The sequence below is a fragment of the Thunnus albacares genome, chromosome 13 (genome assembly GCF_914725855.1).
Source record: "Thunnus albacares chromosome 13, fThuAlb1.1, whole genome shotgun sequence".
In the NCBI taxonomy this organism is placed as follows: domain Eukaryota; kingdom Metazoa; phylum Chordata; class Actinopteri; order Scombriformes; family Scombridae; genus Thunnus; species Thunnus albacares.
Genome location: NC_058118.1, coordinates 11,625,028 through 11,644,265, shown reverse-complemented (window position 1 = coordinate 11,644,265; position 19,238 = coordinate 11,625,028). Strand labels below are relative to the sequence as shown.

The 19,238-nt window shown below is 41.4% G+C and overlaps 1 protein-coding gene across 3 annotated transcripts in view; it reads left to right on the top strand.

Annotated features, from left to right (window-relative positions):
• LOC122994956 (spectrin beta chain, non-erythrocytic 1) overlaps positions 1-19,238 on the top strand; it is a 53,904-nt gene that overhangs the window by 24,952 nt on the left and 9,714 nt on the right. For all 3 annotated transcript variants that reach the window (XM_044369780.1, XM_044369782.1, XM_044369781.1), the window contains 26 exons: positions 6,854-7,005; positions 7,237-7,410; positions 7,780-7,871; positions 8,045-8,125; positions 9,401-9,516; positions 10,008-10,120; positions 10,220-10,407; positions 10,529-10,646; positions 10,777-10,935; positions 11,063-11,365; positions 12,681-12,834; positions 12,949-13,343; positions 13,442-13,705; positions 13,788-13,999; positions 14,350-14,487; positions 14,583-14,802; positions 14,887-15,423; positions 16,178-16,380; positions 16,488-16,578; positions 16,742-16,888; positions 17,241-17,504; positions 17,794-18,018; positions 18,142-18,231; positions 18,399-18,677; positions 18,777-18,907; positions 19,028-19,232. In XM_044369780.1, coding sequence (XP_044225715.1) covers positions 6,854-7,005; positions 7,237-7,410; positions 7,780-7,871; positions 8,045-8,125; positions 9,401-9,516; positions 10,008-10,120; positions 10,220-10,407; positions 10,529-10,646; positions 10,777-10,935; positions 11,063-11,365; positions 12,681-12,834; positions 12,949-13,343; positions 13,442-13,705; positions 13,788-13,999; positions 14,350-14,487; positions 14,583-14,802; positions 14,887-15,423; positions 16,178-16,380; positions 16,488-16,578; positions 16,742-16,888; positions 17,241-17,504; positions 17,794-18,018; positions 18,142-18,231; positions 18,399-18,677; positions 18,777-18,907; positions 19,028-19,232 — 5,051 coding nt within the window. The remainder of the gene's footprint in view (positions 1-6,853; positions 7,006-7,236; positions 7,411-7,779; positions 7,872-8,044; positions 8,126-9,400; positions 9,517-10,007; positions 10,121-10,219; positions 10,408-10,528; positions 10,647-10,776; positions 10,936-11,062; positions 11,366-12,680; positions 12,835-12,948; positions 13,344-13,441; positions 13,706-13,787; positions 14,000-14,349; positions 14,488-14,582; positions 14,803-14,886; positions 15,424-16,177; positions 16,381-16,487; positions 16,579-16,741; positions 16,889-17,240; positions 17,505-17,793; positions 18,019-18,141; positions 18,232-18,398; positions 18,678-18,776; positions 18,908-19,027; positions 19,233-19,238) is intronic.

The following is a 19,238-nucleotide window of genomic DNA, read 5'->3' as shown; positions in this document are numbered from 1 at the left end:
TGCCTCAGGTTTACTCTTTAATCTTAGACAGCAACACAGTTGAAGGCTGATGGCTGAAAGAAAAGATTCTGTAGCCTTCATTTTTGGTTTTGAGACACAGAGTTGGTGAAATTCATGCCAGATATCAGAAAATGTGCCTTCTGATTGCGCTATTACAAAGTTCCAGTTTTCTACCATATTTTGATTTTTCCAAATCTGGAATTATCCTTGTGTATTCTGTATTTTTGTTGTGTATTTTTGGCACCCAGGACCAAGTTATTTAACTTTTTGGATAAATTAAAGGTAAACTTGTGCTTGAACTTGGATTTAGGGGTTTACAGAAATGCTTTGTACATGAAAAATAACCTCATCTGTATGAATACATACAGTTTTTAGGGTTGTAAAAAATAGTCACATTTTCAAAAACATTTTTTTGTATATTGGATGAAATGTAGCAGAAATGTTAGAGTATTATTATTTTTAGACTTTGTTTTCCAAATAAATGAGACTAGAACTGAAAGTAAGAGAAAAGTCAGACCCCCACTGATGAGTGCGCTTTTTCTGTATCCTTTGGCACAATACCATAATCTTGTCTGTGTGGGAATGTCCAGGAGAAGGTCATTAAAGCAGATTAAAGCAGACAGATTGATGGAAGTAGTTTACTCATTCTTACTGAGGACGGGGTGACCAGAGGCACTCATTACGCAAGCTCAGGGTGGGTGAGGGACAGGATGTCAAGAGTTTATGCACCAAGGGCATTTCAACCCAACTAGAAAGGCAACTAGGAATGGCTAGGGAGGAAGGCATGACCTGGGCAGGACATGAAACGAGATCAAAGCAGTACATAATGATTACCAGCCTGTAATCTATACTTCTGTTCAGCTTTCTTCTTATATGTTTGGGAGTCAGGAAATAACCAATATAAGACAATAGTCCAGTATGTTTGACAGTAATAGTCAGGAAAATGAAAAGTGGGCAAAATCTGCAGTATGCAGTTGTGGACAAACAAACAGGATTTCATTAGTGTCACGGCATGGTCAGTGGATAAAGAGCAGTGCTGACCTCTTATACTGGGCAGTGTATGTTGTGTATACAGCAACAGATACTAAAAAAGACTCTGCTTCAATTACATTGCACACTGTGGCATTTAATGAATTAAAGTCTGTGTGGTGAACTTGCATTATTGTGAGGCAATTTTTGACAGTACAGGGTTAAATTTTTTTTGAAAATGTGTTTGCAGGAATTGGGAAATATTGATCATAACAGTAATTCTTGTGTATTTCATTGAATCAGTGATGTTTGTTCTCCAGAGCTCCAGGGTTGCAACTAAACATTATTTTTATTTTTGATTAATCTGCTGATTATTTTCTTGTTTAACCATTTGGTCAATAGATTAACAGAAAACAGTGAAATATGACCTGAAGCCATGGTAATTGCCAGTTTTCTTGTTTTTTTTGACATTGTTTATTCTTGATAGTGACAGTCAGGATACAGTCCAGAAATACGGGGAGAGAGAGGGAGATGACATGCAACAAAGGCTCCATGGCTGGAGTCAAACTGAACATTTCAGTTATCTGGTATGCATCTTAACCAATAGACTACTGGAGCCTGCCCCCAAATTGCCTATTTTGTTTGACCAACAGTCAAAAATCCCCAAATATCATGTATCATGTAAGATTTGCTTTAAAAAAGTTTTAATTAATCGATTATTAAAAAAAATAGTTGGCGTTTATTTTTCTGTCAATAGAGCAATAGATTACTCAACTATGTGCCGCTCTAGTTCCCTCATGAGTTAATTTACTAAGACCTTGATGCAACAGTGAACATTGAACTTGACTTAGATAAGCTTGTTGTATGCAGGAATGTGAAAGTTGGGAAGACATTACTTTCTCTGATCAGTTAATAATTTAATGCTGTAACTCATGCGTCCAGTGTCTTTAAATGAGCAACTAAACATTACATGTGAAACAATGGCCTGAATACAATGGTACACTTGATATAAACTTACTCTTTTTTTCTGAAATTGCAGAGATGATGTTCTGATGCATAGATGTGATATTTTCCTTCATAGTTGTGCGTGAGACTTGGCCCACAGATTTACTGTCTCTGTGTTATCACCAAACATGATCCTAGCTACTATCAGCCGCACAGACAGGATTAAGTTTGGCAGCATATTTGCTTAGATTACCTGCAGATAATCATCATTATCAACAGTGCCTAAGTTTGTTTGGGGGATAAATAGGAAAGCCGCAGTGAGCCAAAGCTCTGCACCTTCAACAGTAGAACACTACTTCCCTGTCCTGACATATACTTAGAGCTTACTACCAGAGACAAACATGTTCAAAGTGACTGGACATGCCCAAATATGCTTTTGAAACATTCAGCGATGCCTCTAACCACCAGTTCTGATCTGCCATTAGTAAACAATGGAGAACAACATGACATAGAAAATTGCAGTCACTTGTTTTTCCAGCTTACTGGAAGAGGCTCAAGGACAGATAGAGCTCCAAAATAGTTGTGCATTTTTCAAGGCTGATATGGAAAGTCGCTTTGTGGGATTTTTTGTCTAAAAGCGCAAAGATTATACAAGACAGAGTAAAATTCTAAGATTATATAAGACTTAGTAAGACTTGCTACTAATTACTAAGCTTACTGTCTAAAGCTCATATTTTCCCACTCTTCTCCTTTGTCCTCTCTTGTGTAATAGTGTAATGATGTTGGCAGGCTCTGCAGGTATTTTGCATGACAGGAGATATCTGAAAACGTTGGGAAGGCAGAGCCCCCATTTCCTGTATCTTTTCTCACCTTCAACCATCAGGGTACTGTTAAAAATAAACACTGACAAGCTTTCTGTTTCAGATGCTGAGCATTCTTACAGGTTAGTAAAAAATGATTAACCATTTAGACGTGGATGTACAAACATTACAGTTGACATATCCTCCCTTGCAGTAACAACACAATCTGCAAATGTCACATTGTTAGAGAAAACAGCTGCACCAGTTTTGCCCTTATCTACCTTAGCAGCAACTGATGACAAGTTTGTGTTTGCTTGCTATAATGAGCAAACACATCAGACAGTGATGTCTGTGTTTGTCTGCCTTGTGTTCTTGTTTGGTAGCCTTGTTATTAGGGAGCGTGGCACCGGCAGGGAAACAGCATGTCATCTTTAAGACCCCTGCCCACTGCCCCACTGTCTCCTCCTCACTCCTGGGCTCTGTCACAACATGACCAAGCCTCAGGAGGAATGTAGGCTCCTCCACTGTACTTCACCTGCCACAGTAATTAACCTCTGCTTTCTCATTGAACAGCGTCAAATCGTTTCGTTGTCCTTTTAACAAGTTTTCCATTTTGTGTGTGTGTGTGTGTGTGTGTGTGTGTGTGTGTGTGTGTGTGTGTGTGTGTGTGTGTGTGTGTGTGTGTGTGTGTGTGTGTGTGTGTGTGTGTGTGTGTGTGTGTGTGTGTGTGTGGTACATGAGAGAGACAGGGAAAGAAACCAAACAGGTTTAGTGAGAGTCCGTTCTTTAATGTGACAAGCAAACAACCAGCACAACCTAAAACAAGGTCTGAACTAAAGCAGGGCCATTTGACTGATAGTAGCTGTGTGAGTGTGGTGCCATAACATTCTTTTGTTTGTTTGATATCATCGAGTTTAGGTAAACCAGGAAAAAGCACATGTATCCTGGAGACAAAGGGCTGATAGCTGGGGTAGCAGAGAAAAGCCTGTTTGTGCTTTAGCTCCAGCCCTACAAACGTGCCTGTAGGCCATGACTATAGTCAGCCCTGTCACCTGCTTTGAATTAACATACAGCCACCTATTTTTTTTGTCTTCAAGTGTTGGATTGTTGGAACATTGTTATCAACGAGATTGGGAGCTGCAATATAATTTTGTTGTCTTGAACAATGACAATAAAGCTGATTCTTCCTCTATATATCTGTTGGTGTTAAAACACAGAGTAACATATTTTTGGGGCCCTCTTCATAAAACCTGTTGATTCATGTGTATGTGTATGTGTACTTTTGTATCTATTACCTGTGATCTCTTTGTGTTGTCTGCATAGTTCCCCCAGTGAGGCGGTAATCACTCTAAAACCAATATATCCATCTCAGTGTACTGTGTGTTTGAGATATAGGTTTATGTGTTATTGAACTCTTTGTCTGTAATGTATGTGCTCTCCTCACTTGTTACCAAGCCATCAAGCGGGAAAAGAAAGGGGTGGGACAGGGAGATATAACCAGTAAATGATACTAAATTGTTGCACAAGTTGAACTCAATTACCATCTGACTACAGTAACACATCTTAGCTGTGAGGAAAGGTCAGGAAAATTCCTCTCGCCCCAGACGTAAAGGTATCCTGTGGAGTTTTCAATTTGGTTTTCATTCATTCATTCATTCATTTCTCACCAAAACACATGGTATGTGTTCTTAAAGTCTAACAAACAGCCTGTTTTAATGTGTTTGTTTTTACAGTCCAGTTCTCATTTGAAAATTTTGATTTTAAGTAGCTAAGTAGTAGTTATAAGGATACATCCAAATAATCTGTGATGGTTATCTATACTGCGAGCAGGTAAATTTATTGTGATTCTAGTCCAGTGAAACCAATCATTTTCACATATTTTTTCTTTCTCTATTCAATGCTCTTGCTTGCTTGCCTCTATGTGCTGTTCTGTCACCCTCAGCTCTGGTTACAGAACATGGCCAGCCAAACAACTTTATACCAAATAACGGAAAATAATTCCTTATTGCTTCCTCTACTGCTGGCCAGTGCATTTAAGCACACAGTGTTGTCAGGAGAACAGCAAATGAAGCAAGCAAGAGCGTTCCACAGTGCATTGGCATTTTATCACTGTGCAAACACTTTTTTGGGATGGTTTTTCAACGATGTGGCAGTTCCAGAGATTTTGTTTGCATGGCTGTGAGATGGCCACAAAAGACACTGAAATATGACTCTCAACTTGGAAAAACATGACACCTGACAGGTGTGGCCCTCTGCAGTCAGCAGATAAAAGGTATTACAACACCCCAATGCTCGTTGCATACATATGCATCCTCATGAGCATGTTGGTGGAACATTAATATACAATACAGAGGCCTGCTCATCAAAATATCACTGGACAGGGCCACTTGAGGTTAAAAACTCCACATGATACCTTTTTAATACTTGAATTACAGTGAGGTAAAGCAGAGGTCACTGCTTTAGGGGACTGAGTCTTCTGTTTTGATTGTGTTAAAAACATAATTTTTTGTTTTAGAAAATGAGTATCAGATTGCTTGTAATTTGATGTTAAAATACATTTATACTATGTCTGTTTTATGTATTTCAAAAGAGGATCTTTCTAATATAGTAGTAGAGTATAAATATAGAGGAACCACCACAAGGTTGCAACAGGTCAAGCGTTACGTCCTGCGGTATTACTCCACCCTTGAAGGAGAGAAATTTCAAAATTTGTTCTTTTTTTAGCTGACAGTTAGTAGAGTGGTTAATTGCACAACATGCTGTCTTTGATCACCTCAGAAAATAATGATAATTTATTAAATAAAGTTTTAACTAATACTGTAGCATATTTTAAGTAGCCTATTCTAAACTCATGCTTTTTGAGTTACTAATGGGTTTACTTTGATGATTTTTATTATTAGCGCTCCAGAAGAACTGGTGCTGACCACGTGATTTAATCTCATGGATCTCTTTCATTATGAGTATATTAAACTTGCTGTCAGCTTTAACCTTCACAATCACCCAATGTTACAGCCACTGCCTCAATATTTGGAGTTTGCCTTGGGGTTGGAAGTTTCAGCTTTGAATACTGTTGCTTTTGGAAGAGCTTACAGCCACAAGTCTTGCCTTTGGCGACCTTTAATCATTACTTATTGGTGGACCAGTGTTAGTAGTGCATGTTGTTGCAACACCAGAAAGTGTTGTATGTTGCACTTTTGTGCAGGATACCAGTCACCATCAAAGATTGCTCTTGCTTGCATTTGATTTTATCAAATGGAGCTATGTGTGGTGTATAGGTTTTTAAAATCCAGCTTTACTCAACATGTGGCTTATTATGGTTTGGTTTGCTTATTGATGAATATAAAAATGCGAAAGCTTTATTATTTTCATTGTTGTAAAAGGGCCATTTATCTTCTCCACTATTATATTTCATTTCATGCAGCTATAAGTAGGCCTTTGTTTTGTTTAACTCATTAATACAGAGCTGCTCCTCTGATCTATTTTCTGTCTTCAGGGTTTTTCTGTGTAGGCCTGCATTAGGGGCAGTGCATTAGGTACTATGCTAGAATAGTGTTTTCAAAAGGCAGGGAGACCTTGTGTCCTAGAAATGAGGTCACCTTGTTAGGTGGCGGAGCAGGATTAGCTTCTTACTTCCCTGGTCCATATGTCTGAGCTGCTGTTACAGCTTAATTTATATTGATTCTGTTTTTAGTCCCGCTCTAACAAAGTAACGACAAAAATGCTCACTGAACGTCACTGCCTTCATGTGCAATTTTGCATTGTCACTTTTTTCCTCTAAACTCACATCATTAGAGTAATTAGCATGGACATATGGGCAGGCCATCAGTAAACTTTGGTCTGAACAGTGAAAACCTCTCACTAAGCTGTCGATACAGTGATCCTAGAGACTTAATGGCATAGCTTATCTGTGAAATGAACTGCTCAGGAAAAAGGTTTAAGTCCTTATGATTTACTGTCACCTGTCTGCTCTCAGAAGTGATTAAAGCCATAGACTACATTGGTGTTTGTTTAGAGCAAAATTGACTCCTTTTAAATGTTTATTTCTCTGACAGTAATGATAGTGAGGCCAGTGGCATCTCAGTGAGCCGAGTCAATTGTAATCTTGATGTTCAACCCCTCTCCTGTTGTGTTTTTTGCAGATGAGCGTGAAGCAGTACAGAAGAAGACCTTCACCAAATGGGTGAACTCTCACTTAGGCCGAGTGACCTGTCGCATCGGTGACTTGTATACTGACCTACGCGATGGCCGCATGCTAATCCGCCTGCTGGAAGTGCTCTCAGGAGAACAGCTGGTCAGTATCATACAAAAACCACCCTTCTCTGTCCCAACCCTGACCCAGGCCCTCAGCATGACCCTCATCCTGCACCTCAAGTCACGAGGAAGAAGAAATCATGCACTTTTAGTGTGATTTACTTCTGCCCTAGTTTCTACTTGTTTTTTTTTTTTTTTTTTTACATTCTTGCTCCCTTTCCTCTTTATGTAATAATAATTTCAACCTTTCTTTTCCTTCTCTTCCTCACAGCCAAAGCCCACTAAGGGTCGCATGCGTATCCACTGCCTGGAGAACGTTGACAAAGCCCTGCAGTTTCTCAAGGAGCAAAAAGTCCATCTAGAAAACATGGGCTCACACGACATTGTGGATGGGAATCACCGTCTCACCCTGGGTCTCATCTGGACCATCATCCTTCGCTTCCAGGTAACATATGGAGTGGTTGTGTGGAGCTCTGCTCATTCCTGCCTCAGCCCAGTTGCCACGTTGCTTAACCTTTTTCAAAGAGTGAGTTTGACTTTGGGACACCAAGTCTCTGCATGTAGACCAGTCCATCTTCAGGCAAACTCACCAAAATGGTAATAGAATTTAATGCTGCTGAGAAGTGGCTTACAATGCAAATTCTTGATGCAATTATTTTTGTCATGTACTTACTGTCATCACTTGTGAATTTTTTAGCCCTTCCTTAAACTTGGCATAATGTACTGACAGATAATAGATTAAAGTAATGATGTTGTAATAATTGTGTAACATGATGTGGGCACAGTTTTTACTGAGTGAATGCTCTGCTGACAGATCCAGGACATCAGTGTGGAGACAGAAGATAACAAGGAGAAGAAATCAGCCAAAGATGCCCTGCTGCTTTGGTGCCAAATGAAAACTGCTGGGTGAGAAAGGAGCTGGAGAAGAGAGACAGAGGGAGGGCTTACAGGATAAATACTGCTAATGTTGAAGATATATTGTACCATTTACGCTATTTGTGGTACTAATGATGTTGTTACTGATGAACCTTGTTGTGTGTTGAGTTAATGAATAATCGCTTCTGTTCTGGCCTCTGCAGATATCCTAATGTCAACATCCACAACTTCACTACCAGCTGGAGAGATGGCCTGGCGTTCAATGCCATTGTGCACAAACACAGGTGACCTCTTCTTCATTGACCTCTTCTTGTATTTGATATTACTTGCTACACTGTCATGTGCAATGAAACTGGCCCCTGTTAAGCATACGCTTCAATGCAATTCATTTCAACAGAGATCTTTTTCAAAGTAAAGATTTTGAATAGTTATCTTGCAAATCAAAAATGTGTCCTGTATCTTCACCCCCTCTTTTATCTTTCTTTGCCTAATGAGAAGCACCTGTTGCAGCACCATCACACTTCTCTGGGGTGTTTTTATCCCCTTTTCTATTTAGGTCTCCTCCTACTCCTCCCATCCTTCAAACAGTCTGCAGTATGGCTAAAAGGATGAAAATAAAATAGAGAGTAAGATGACCTAGATCACAGAAATAATAACCCACTTATTTTCTATGCAGAGCCATGCTTGGTAACTCACTTGCACACCCTGCTGGTAATACTGCTGCTTAAATAGCTTGTGTTTAAATAAATCTGTTAGCTGAAAACCAAAAGTATAGCTAGACGCCTGAGTCAAATAGAACAGAGAGCATAATTCATTACAATGAATGCCTAAGGTGATACTTGATACATGCATGCTAACATTGCTCTCAGTGGAGTTACTGAACCATACCACAGGATACTCATGCAAACCATGACTCTGCCATTTACATGATCAGGTCCCCACTCAAACTACTGAATAGAGGAGACAGCACAGAAGGCAATTAGAATATTCAAAGTTGTAATGCTGAGGGTTTTCTTTTCTTCACAATCTTAAAGCCTTCTGAAACATAATCACGTATGTGAATTAAAATGCTTGGAGAAAAAGGTTTCATGATTGTTCAGACCTCAATGAGAAAAGCTGTTTTTGTCATTTGTGTGTGTGTGTACATACAAACAGCAATTTGCTTATTGGTCATTAAAATGTCAATGATAATATAGGCTCCCGAACCAATTTTACACCCTATTAATGCCTATGTGAGTTCAAAATGAAGACATGGTTTAGGCAAGAATAAGCGATAACTGGCAGGAGCAGTTTGCCTAATCCATCAATGAAAAACCTGTTTGCATGCAGATGACTATACCTAAATCCAGTGGATTATTGTCTGCACTCTGGTCTGTAAAAAGAGACATGTATTGGAGTACACTGCAAAATATTACTTCTCTTTCTGTTTCTGTTTATTCTCTATACCACAAGAAGGTGATGCTATATTTCTGTCTGAATGATCTTGCCATCTGCTTGCACCCTGCTCTCCCCTGCAATCTGTTCATATTAAAATCATAATTGTTCCCTGGCCTCTGCAGATCTGACCTGATTGAGTTTGACACACTGAAAAGGTCCAATGCTCACTACAATCTCCAAAATGCTTTCAATGTGGCTGAGAAGGAGCTGGGTCTTACCAAGCTGCTTGATCCAGAAGGTGAGTCTCCACAAAAACATGAAGCACTCCTGTAAGTCACACTGAGGGCAGGACACTGTCCATCAAGGCTCTAAGTTTGTGGCATGAAACAGATTGATTATAGCTTAGACAACACTACATCACATGTCAGCTACACTCACATCACACTAATGATGTCCAAAGATGGACATACTTAACTGTGTTAAATGGAATGGTAAATGGGCTGCATTTTTATAACGCCTTTCTAGACTTCCGACCACTTTACACTACATGCCAACATTCACCCATTCACACACCGATGGCACATCCTTTGGGAGCAATTTGGGATTCAGTATCTTGCCCAACGACACTTTGACATGGACTGGAGGTGCCGGAGATTGAACCACAGATCTTCTGATTGGCGGACAAACCGCACTACCTTGTTGTTTGTGCATGCTAAAGTTTAGGGTCAGTAGATTAAATAAATGGGGAAGACATCAGGTGTAGATGGATCATGCTCTCTTTTTTTCCAGATGTTAATGTTGATCAGCCTGATGAGAAGTCCATCATTACCTATGTGGCGACCTACTACCATTACTTCTCAAAGATGAAAGCCCTGGCAGTGGAGGGTAAAAGAATTGGCAAGGTTAGCTGTGTGTGTGTTTATACATTTATGTGTATGAGTATGTAACCATGAGTGTTGGCCCACCAGTTGCCTTGATTCACAGAACTCTCTTGGTTGTAGGTCCTGGACTATGCTATTGAAGCAGACCAGCTGATAGAGAAGTATGAGACCCTGGCCTCAGAGCTGCTGCAGTGGATTGAGCAGACTATAGTGACGCTTAATGATCGGCAGCTAGCTAACTCACTGAGTGCTGTGCAGAACCAGCTCCAGGCCTTCAACTCCTACAGAACTGTGGAGAAACCCCCGAAGTGAGTAACAAAAAGCTTTATAGCAAGTAAATACAATTCATTAAATGACCCAATTCTTGTTACCATTAGGATACTTAATGCTAAGCTATTTGTTGAACATAGGTTATGTCTGTCTCCACAGATTTACAGAGAAAGGAAACTTGGAAGTTCTCCTCTTTACTATCCAAAGCAAGATGAGAGCAAACAACCAGAAAGTTTACATGCCAAGAGAAGGCAAACTCATCTCTGACATCAATAAGGTTTGGATATCATCTATAACTATTTAAGTTAATGAAATTTTGCAAAATTGGTATCATCATGTATGCACTAGTATTATTATCCTAGTTGCAAGATGTTACCAACTCCCTGTGTTTTCCTTTGGTGTGGTAGGCATGGGAGAGACTGGAAAAGGCAGAGCATGAACGTGAGCTTGCACTCAGAAATGAGTTGATTCGCCAGGAGAAGCTGGAAATGCTCGCTGCACGTTTTGATCGCAAAGCTGCTATGCGAGAAACATGGCTGAGTGAGAACCAGAGGCTGGTGTCCCAGGTAGATGGAAGAAAGTGTGATTTGATCAAAAACAGATAATGATGTGTGGCTGCAGATGCATTCTTATTTCAGACTTGAATATGTTGAATATTTTTACTGTGAAAAGCTAATTTTCCTTTGTCAATAGGACAATTTTGGAACTGACTTGGGAGCAGTGGAAGCTGCCACTCGTAAACATGAGGCAATTGAGACAGACATTGGGGCATACTGGGAGCGTGTGGCTGCTGTAGAGGCTGTTGCCAAAGAGCTTGAAGCAGAGGCATACCATGATGTGCGGCGTATAATTGCAAGAAGGGATAATGTGCTTCGACTCTGGGAATACCTGAAGGAGCTTCTTGCTGCACGCAGAGAGCGGCTGAATGCCCATCGTGACCTACAGAGACTGTTCCAGGAGATGCGCTATATCATGGACTGGATGGCAGACATGAAGGTACTGAACCACTCAACAAAATGCTTGCTTATACTATTTTAACCACTGAACAGTTGTTTTAACTTGGAACTAGCGCATTACATCCTACATTCTGTTGGCTTTGATTTTAATTAACAAAAAGGAATTTCCTAATCCTCTCAATTACGTTAGATGTTGTTCACATATGTCCATTGCAGCTTTAGTGTCTGCACTCATCAGAGGGCCATTAACAGCAGTAATTAGCTTTTTACAGGCCTAGCCTGAGTCATTGCTGCTTTACTGTGGTTAGCTGAGGGGGACCTCAGCCATTTGGAGTATGTGTCTTTCTCCTTATATGCTTAAATCTGGTGACCCCATTCCCACATGCTGTGATATTAATTCACTTACCCCATAAGGAGTCTGAAATGCTTGTATTTTCAAATGCAATTGCCTAATGGACAAAGCATTTTACATTTTGGCTGCCATTGAAGTAGCCTTTTACCCAGGTAACCACCTGACTGATTAAAATGGTTAACCAATGCAAACACTAATAGAAGGTTTACAAGGTTACCAGTTATAATCAATAGGTCTTTGTAGTTGTTGATTTAATTTGCTGTTATCTTGTGCCAGTGAATGCATTGTACAGGTGTCCTAAATATTCAGCTTCTGTCCTAATTCCGATGTGAATCATTAATAGTCTTAAACATCTTTCAATTCTGTATCTGTTTAAAAAAACAGAATCCATGCCTCTCTCTTCTGCCTTAGATCAAATGTTAAAACTGCACAGCACTGGTCTGCTTACCCTCAGCCACTCACTACCTTTGAACAAATCTAGCAGTATTTGCTGTTATTGAGCTTTGACCTATTCCAAAGTTAGCGTTTGGGATTTTCCCAACTGAGAAAGAGTATAAGAAGTTGTTTAATTCTGTGTGGGACGGCTGGGGTAGAGATATGTGTGTGTGTATTTGTTTTTTGACATGCTGTTAATATCTCAATGCAACACACATCGCCATATAATTAGAACACTTATATACAGTTTATTATGAAATTCTTTTAATCGTGTTTGTGGCCCAACGTCCTGTTGTCATTAATGGCCCTCTGCTCTGGAGGAATTGGAGGAATTTTCTCTGCTGAGCATGGCTCTGGCTCCTCTTTTAAGTTGATGGACTGAAGCTACTGCTTGTTGAAATTCTGTTGTTGTCTATTAGTTTAGATTTTTGGTCATTTAAAATATCATCAAGCGCATTGCACAGCACATAAAATGATTATGGTTCAAAATGTATAAATATCCGTTCAGTTTTCTTTGAAGATGAAATGACAAAATGTTCTACTGAACTCTGTTCTCTGCCTGTTTCAGAGTCGTCTACAGTCTCAGGACAGTGGTAAACATTTGCATGATGTCTTAGACCTACTGCAGAAACACACTCTGGTAGAGGCTGATACTTCAGCCCAGGCAGAGAGGATCAAGGCAGTGCAGGGAGCTGCAAAGCGCTTCACTTCCTATGAACAGGGTGAGGTTTCAAACATACTTTTACACATTCTCTGTACAGACAGTACAGCTTTAGTCAGGCCTATTTGTGCTCAATATCTAAGCACCATGTATTCCTGCCTTTTCTGATTGCCAGCCTACAAACCATGTGAGCCGGGACTAGTTAGTGAGAAGGTTGACCTGCTTGGACGAGCTTATGAGGAGCTTGGTCAGCTTGCTGGTGCACGCAGAGAGCGCCTAGAGGACTCTCGCCGCCTGTGGCAGTTCCTGTGGGATCTCGGAGAGGAGGCAGCCTGGATCAGAGAGCAAGAGCAGATCCTGGCCAGTGGAGACTGTGGCCGCGACCTCACTTCTGCCCTTCACCTGCTCAGTAAACATGAGGCTTTCAGGGATGAGATGGCAGCCCGCTATGGCCCCCTGAGTAACAGCATCGCTGCCGGGGAAACTTTGATTAAGGAGGGACACTATGGAGCCCCAGAGGTCACAGAGAGGATTGAAGACATCCAAGCACAGTGGACACATCTGGAGGAGGTAGGTGGTGATGACTATTTTTTGTAAGAGAAATATAAAGCTGTTTTCTCCAAATATTGACTCTTTTCTGTAATCTTCTTTGTCTTCCTGTTCCCCAGACAACCAAGCTCAGAGAGCAGAGGCTTAAGGAAGCAGTGGCCCTGCATCAGTTTCAAACAGATGCCAATGACATGGAGGCATGGATCATGGAGACTCTTAGACAGGTGTCCAGTCAGGAGGTGGGCCATGATGAATTCTCCACCCAAACTCTAGCCCGCAAGCAGAGGGAAATAGAAGAGGAGATCCAGAGCCACCATCCTGTAATCGACTCCTTGCACGAGCAGGTCCAAGCACTGCCACAGGCCTATATTAATTTCCCTCAGGTATGTGTTCTTTGTTTTTCATACTTCTTAAATTATGACATGCTGTCCATAGTGCTAAATTATTGTTTATTGCTGATTGTAGGTGGATGGTCGTCTACCTGCCATTGAGCAGCGCTACGAAGAACTGAAATCTTTGTCAGCAGCTCGGCGCCAGGCTCTGGAAGGTGCCCTGGCCCTCTACCGCATGTTCAGTGAGGCTGGTGCTTGCCAGCTCTGGGTGGAAGAAAAGGAGCAGTGGTTACATGGCATGGAGATCCCGACCAAACTGGAGGACTTAGAGGTGGTGCAGCAGAGGTTAGTCTGGGAGGAGGGGAAGGGAAGAATGTTATTACAGAAGATTTAATTTATTAGAAAAATAGTGATGGCTGAATTCTAATCCTCAAAACCCAATTAAGTCAGAGAAATGGAAGCTGAGGCTTACTTAATCAACACAAGAGCTAGTGTTGATTAATTTCCACACAAGATAAAAATTGTGACAAAATTCTACAACCATCAATACATCATTTTGTAGTTCTAATCTTGTCCTAAAAGTGTACAAAATGTCACTGCTTTCTCTCACAAATAGTTGTATTATCTACAGATAGTCCAATGAGATTAGTCTTTGAATAAGTGAATTGATGTAAGTCTATCATTTATGGCTGCAGATTTGAGACACTGGAACCTGAGATGAACAACCTAGGCACTCGTGTCACTGATGTGAGCCTGGTGGCAGAGCAGCTGCTGAGCTCCGACAACTGTAGCAGAGACCAAATCCACCACACACGGGACCAGCTGAATAACAGGTCAGAGCTGACATAACCCACTTTTTAACACAGACATATATTTGTACTGTGATTGGCATTTTTAACCTAAATATTTCATTTGGTGTGGTCCCTAGATGGAGGGAATTCCAGCGACTGGCCGATCAAAAGAAACAGGCCCTAGAGTCGGCCCTTAACATCCAGAACTACCACCTGGAGTGTAATGAGATCCAAACCTGGATGAGGGAAAAGACCAAGGTTATTGAATCTACTCAGAGCTTGGGCAATGACCTGGCTGGAGTGATGGCACTACAACGCAAACTCACTGGCATGGAGAGGGACCTGGAGGCTATTCAGGTATGGAGAGGTTACATGCAGTGATTTATGCTGAGGTATCTTCTCATCATTTCTGCATTTAAATCATTTTTCATGTCTTTTCAGGGCAAATTGGATGACCTGAGAAATGAGGCAGAAAAGCTGGCCAAGGAACATCCAGATCAGGCTGGAGAGATCCAAGGACGCCTGGCAGAGATTCAGGAGGTGTGGGAGGAGTTGAACACCACCATGAAACGACGTGAGGAGTCACTGGGTGAAGCCAGCAAGCTGCAGGGCTTCCTTAGGGATCTGGACGACTTCCAGTCCTGGCTGTCCCGCACCCAGACAGCCGTGGCCTCAGAGGACATTCCCACTTCTCTGCCTGAGGCGGAGAGTTTGCTAGGGCAGCATGAGAGCATCAAGAATGAGGTGGATAACTATAAGGAGGACTATGAGAAGATGCGAGCAGTTGGTGAGGAGGTGACTCAAGGTCAGACAGATGCCCAGTACATGTTCTTGGCCCAGAGGCTCCAGGCGTTGGATACTGGCTGGCATGAGTTGCGTCGCATGTGGGAGAACCGACACAGTCTTTTGGCTCAAGCCTTTGACTTCCAGACTTTCTTGAGGGATGCAAAGCAGGCAGAGGCTTTCCTCAACAGCCAGGTTAGGAAAAATACTATGGAATTGAATCCTATGACAGTGAGCTATGACCTCATTGATAGAAAAATCATGCATCAATGCATGGCCTCATTGGCACAGTCTAATTCAACAATCAAAGCCAAATTCAAAGCCAAATAATTGTATGCCTGAAATACCATATAATACTGATCTAGAGCAAACACTCCCACTATGGTTTCAGTGCAGCACAAGGAATTTGTTCTGGTTATCAGGTGTTTAAAACAAACTCAATGTTTACCCTATATCATATATTAATGGCTGTGGTTGTTTATGGTGTCAGTGGTGTCCAGTTATGTGCATTCATACACCTCCTACACCTAAATGGCAGGAGAGAAGTAAGCTGCACTGTAAGTAGGCCATAGGCCTAGATATATATAGTGTAGGCCGCTACACTAGGTCTATTTTCATGTCATAAAATGACCTACTATCATTGTTTTAAGTAGAACAAAAATCAAATTAAATCGAAAGTAATGTTCATTCACATGTAAAAACTGGATAAACCTATGAGTAGAGATTCAAAGACAGCTGCTGCAAAATCATTGAAATTGTTGAATGACACAAGAAATGATATGTGTGGCTCCTTCTAGTTTGAATTATTCAATATATTTCCAGTTTGCACTTGTTTTCAATGTTTTAAACTCATTGAAAGTCAACTCAAACTCAAAGAAAAAAAACATTGGAATTAGATAATTGCATATAAGAAATGCATTTTTAAAACATTCCTTTCCTCTCTGTGTAGGAGTATGTGCTGTCCCACACAGAGATGCCTACCAGTCTTCAGGGAGCAGAGGAGGCCATTAAGAAGCATGAGGATTTCCTCACCACCACAGAGGCCAGTGAGGAGAAGATAACTGGTGTGGTGGAGGCTGGACGGCGCCTCATTAATGACTGTAATGCAAACTCTGATAAGATTCAGGAAAAAGTTGATTCCATCCAGGAGAGGTTAGAAAAAGTTTAAAAAGGCTGAAAAAGCCCTACAAATTAAGTTCTCCTTTTTGATTTGTTATTTTCAGAGTGTACCATTTAGATTTCTTGTGATTTTTTTCCAGGCATCATAAGAATAAGGAGGCTGCAAATGAATTGCTGACAAAGCTTAAGGATAACCGGGAACTGCAGCACTTCCTTCAAGATGGGCAGGAGGTAAAAAAACAAAACAAAAAAAAAAACATGAAATGAAACAATAGCATGGTGAATAAATAAGTCAAGTTGCTTGCTGCTATAGAATTAGTGTTCATCACTTGTATTTCATTATAATTGTGTTAATGATAATGGTTATTCCATAATGCTATTCTCCTTTCTGTAGCTCACATTGTGGATCAATGAGAAGATGCTGACGGCTCAGGACATGTCATATGACGAGGCCAGAAATCTTCACAGCAAGTGGCAGAAACACCAGGCCTTCATGGCAGAGCTGGCCTCTAACAAAGACTGGCTTGACAAAATTGATAAGGTGTGACCATTTTTTTTATATCAGTTGTTGTCATTAATTAACAAACACACATGGAAGAAATAAAATATTATGATAAATTAACAGTCTTTTGACATCCACTCATCTCTGCTAGTTGACTTTTTTTTTAGATGTAAGTTTAAAGGGTAATTTTAATTCTGAGATCCAGGTTTGCTAATTGGTCTTTTCCAGGATCAGTTGTCTATCAGTGATATGTGGACAGTTGTTCTGTTTATATAATGGTAATAGTTAGAACAGGAATAAGGTTAGATAACATGTCGTTAATCTGCCAGCACTGGTGTTGCCAAAGCAGCTAAATTAATTTAAATGTGTCTGTGTTTCTTGTCTCTAACAGGAGGGTCAGGCGCTGGTGGCGGAGAAGCCAGAGCTGAAACCTGTTGTCCAGCAGACCCTGGAGGACCTACAGCGTCAGTGGGAAGAGCTGGAAGGCACCACTCGCACCAAGGCCCAGTGTTTGTTTGATGCTAACCGGGCAGAGCTCTTCACGCAGAGCTGCTCTGCTCTGGATGTCTGGCTGAAAAACCTTGAGGGTCAGCTGCATAGTGACGACTATGGCAAGGATTTGACCAGTGTCAACATCCTGCTCAAGAAGCATCAGGTACACTGTGCAAGCAAAGCACAATCTGTCATCTTTGCTCTGGAGAAATACTGTTGTATTACACAGCTTTAAAATCATATAATATAACTGGTATAAGTTCTAATTGACAGAGTTTAAACTATGTGCATTAATTGAAGAATTTCATCTGTGCTTAACCTTTCATTTGTGCTTAATGTGTAGAGATCCTGAACTCCATGAGTGCATGTGGTGGAATTGGCCAGATATGTTAAGTGGAGATCACCAAATGTCTTACCATCTTGCCTTATATTTCTGTACTGACCCTGTGTAGATGCTGGAGCACCAGATGGAGGTCCGAGAGAAGGAGGTGCAGTCTCTGCAGTCTCAGGCCCTGGCCCTGTCCCAAGAAGACGCTGGACTCGCTGAAGTAGATGGTCAGCAAAGGCGTGTCACTGACAACTTTTCCAACCTTCAGGAACCTCTCAAACTGAGGAGACAGAAACTGCTCGCCTCCAAAGAGGCCCATCAGTTCAACAGAGATCTGGAGGATGAAATCGTGAGTGGGATTACCTTACTGAATGCATACTGTAAATTAGATGAGGAGTATGGAGTATAATAGTGTTTCCTCAGATCCAGTTTTGCCTGATGCCATGTTTTATTTATTCTGTTTTTCTCTCAGCTATGGGTGAAAGAGAGGATGCCTCTGGCGACCTCCACAGACCATGGAAAAGACCTGCCCACGGTACAGCTGCTAATCAAGAAGAACCAGGTAAAGAGATGGTTAAAAAGCAGTTTTTTTAGGATGAAAGATAAAGGTGGCTTACACCTATTGTCATCTCTAAATTACTAACGTTGTCACTGAGTATAGACCTAAGGTGAATGTGAGGGGCAGAAACACACCAGATAAAGTGAACACCTTCCCTATTTCTGAACTAGACATTGCAGAAGGAGATCCAGGGCCATCAGCCTCGCATCGATGACATCCACAGACGAGGGCAGACTCAGACCCAGGTAGATGGCGAGAGACAATCTGTCCTTGAGGATCGTCTTGTTGAGCTGAGGGATCTCTGGGACCAGCTGATTGCTGAGACAGACAAGCGTCATGCCCGCCTAATAGAGGCCAATCGCGCCCAGCAGTTCTATGCTGATAGCGCAGAGGCGGAGGCCTGGATGGGAGAGCAGGAGCTACACATGATGTCAGAGGAAAAGGCCAAGGTGAATCAAGACAAAATAAGACCTAGAATTGCTCTAAGTGCCACTCTCTCACAATCTTCTGTCTTGACAAAACTAAACAATTTCCTATTTGTCTCCCAGGATGAGCAAAGTGCACTAGTGATGGTCAAGAAGCACCAGACCCTCGAACAGGCACTTGAAGACTATGCCCAGACTATACACCAGCTAGCCAACAGCAGCCGACTCATGGTCACCGGTGACCACCCGGAGAGGTGAGAGAGCGCAAGTAGATCTGAATGTTACACTGTAAGCTGTGATTCCACACGTATTCTTATGTGTGAAGTTCTACAATCACAACTACTCATCTGTTTGGTCTCATTTATATTTAACAGCGAGAGAATCACCTTACGACAAGCACAAGTTGACAAGCTGTATGCAGGGTTGAAAGACCTTGCTGAGGAGCGTCGTGGGCGTCTTCAGGAGAGACTGCGGCTGACCCAGCTGAAGCGGGAGGTGGATGACCTGGAACAGTGGATTGCTGAAAGGGAGGTGGTTGCTGGCTCACATGAACTAGGACAGGACTATGAGCATGTCACAGTGAGT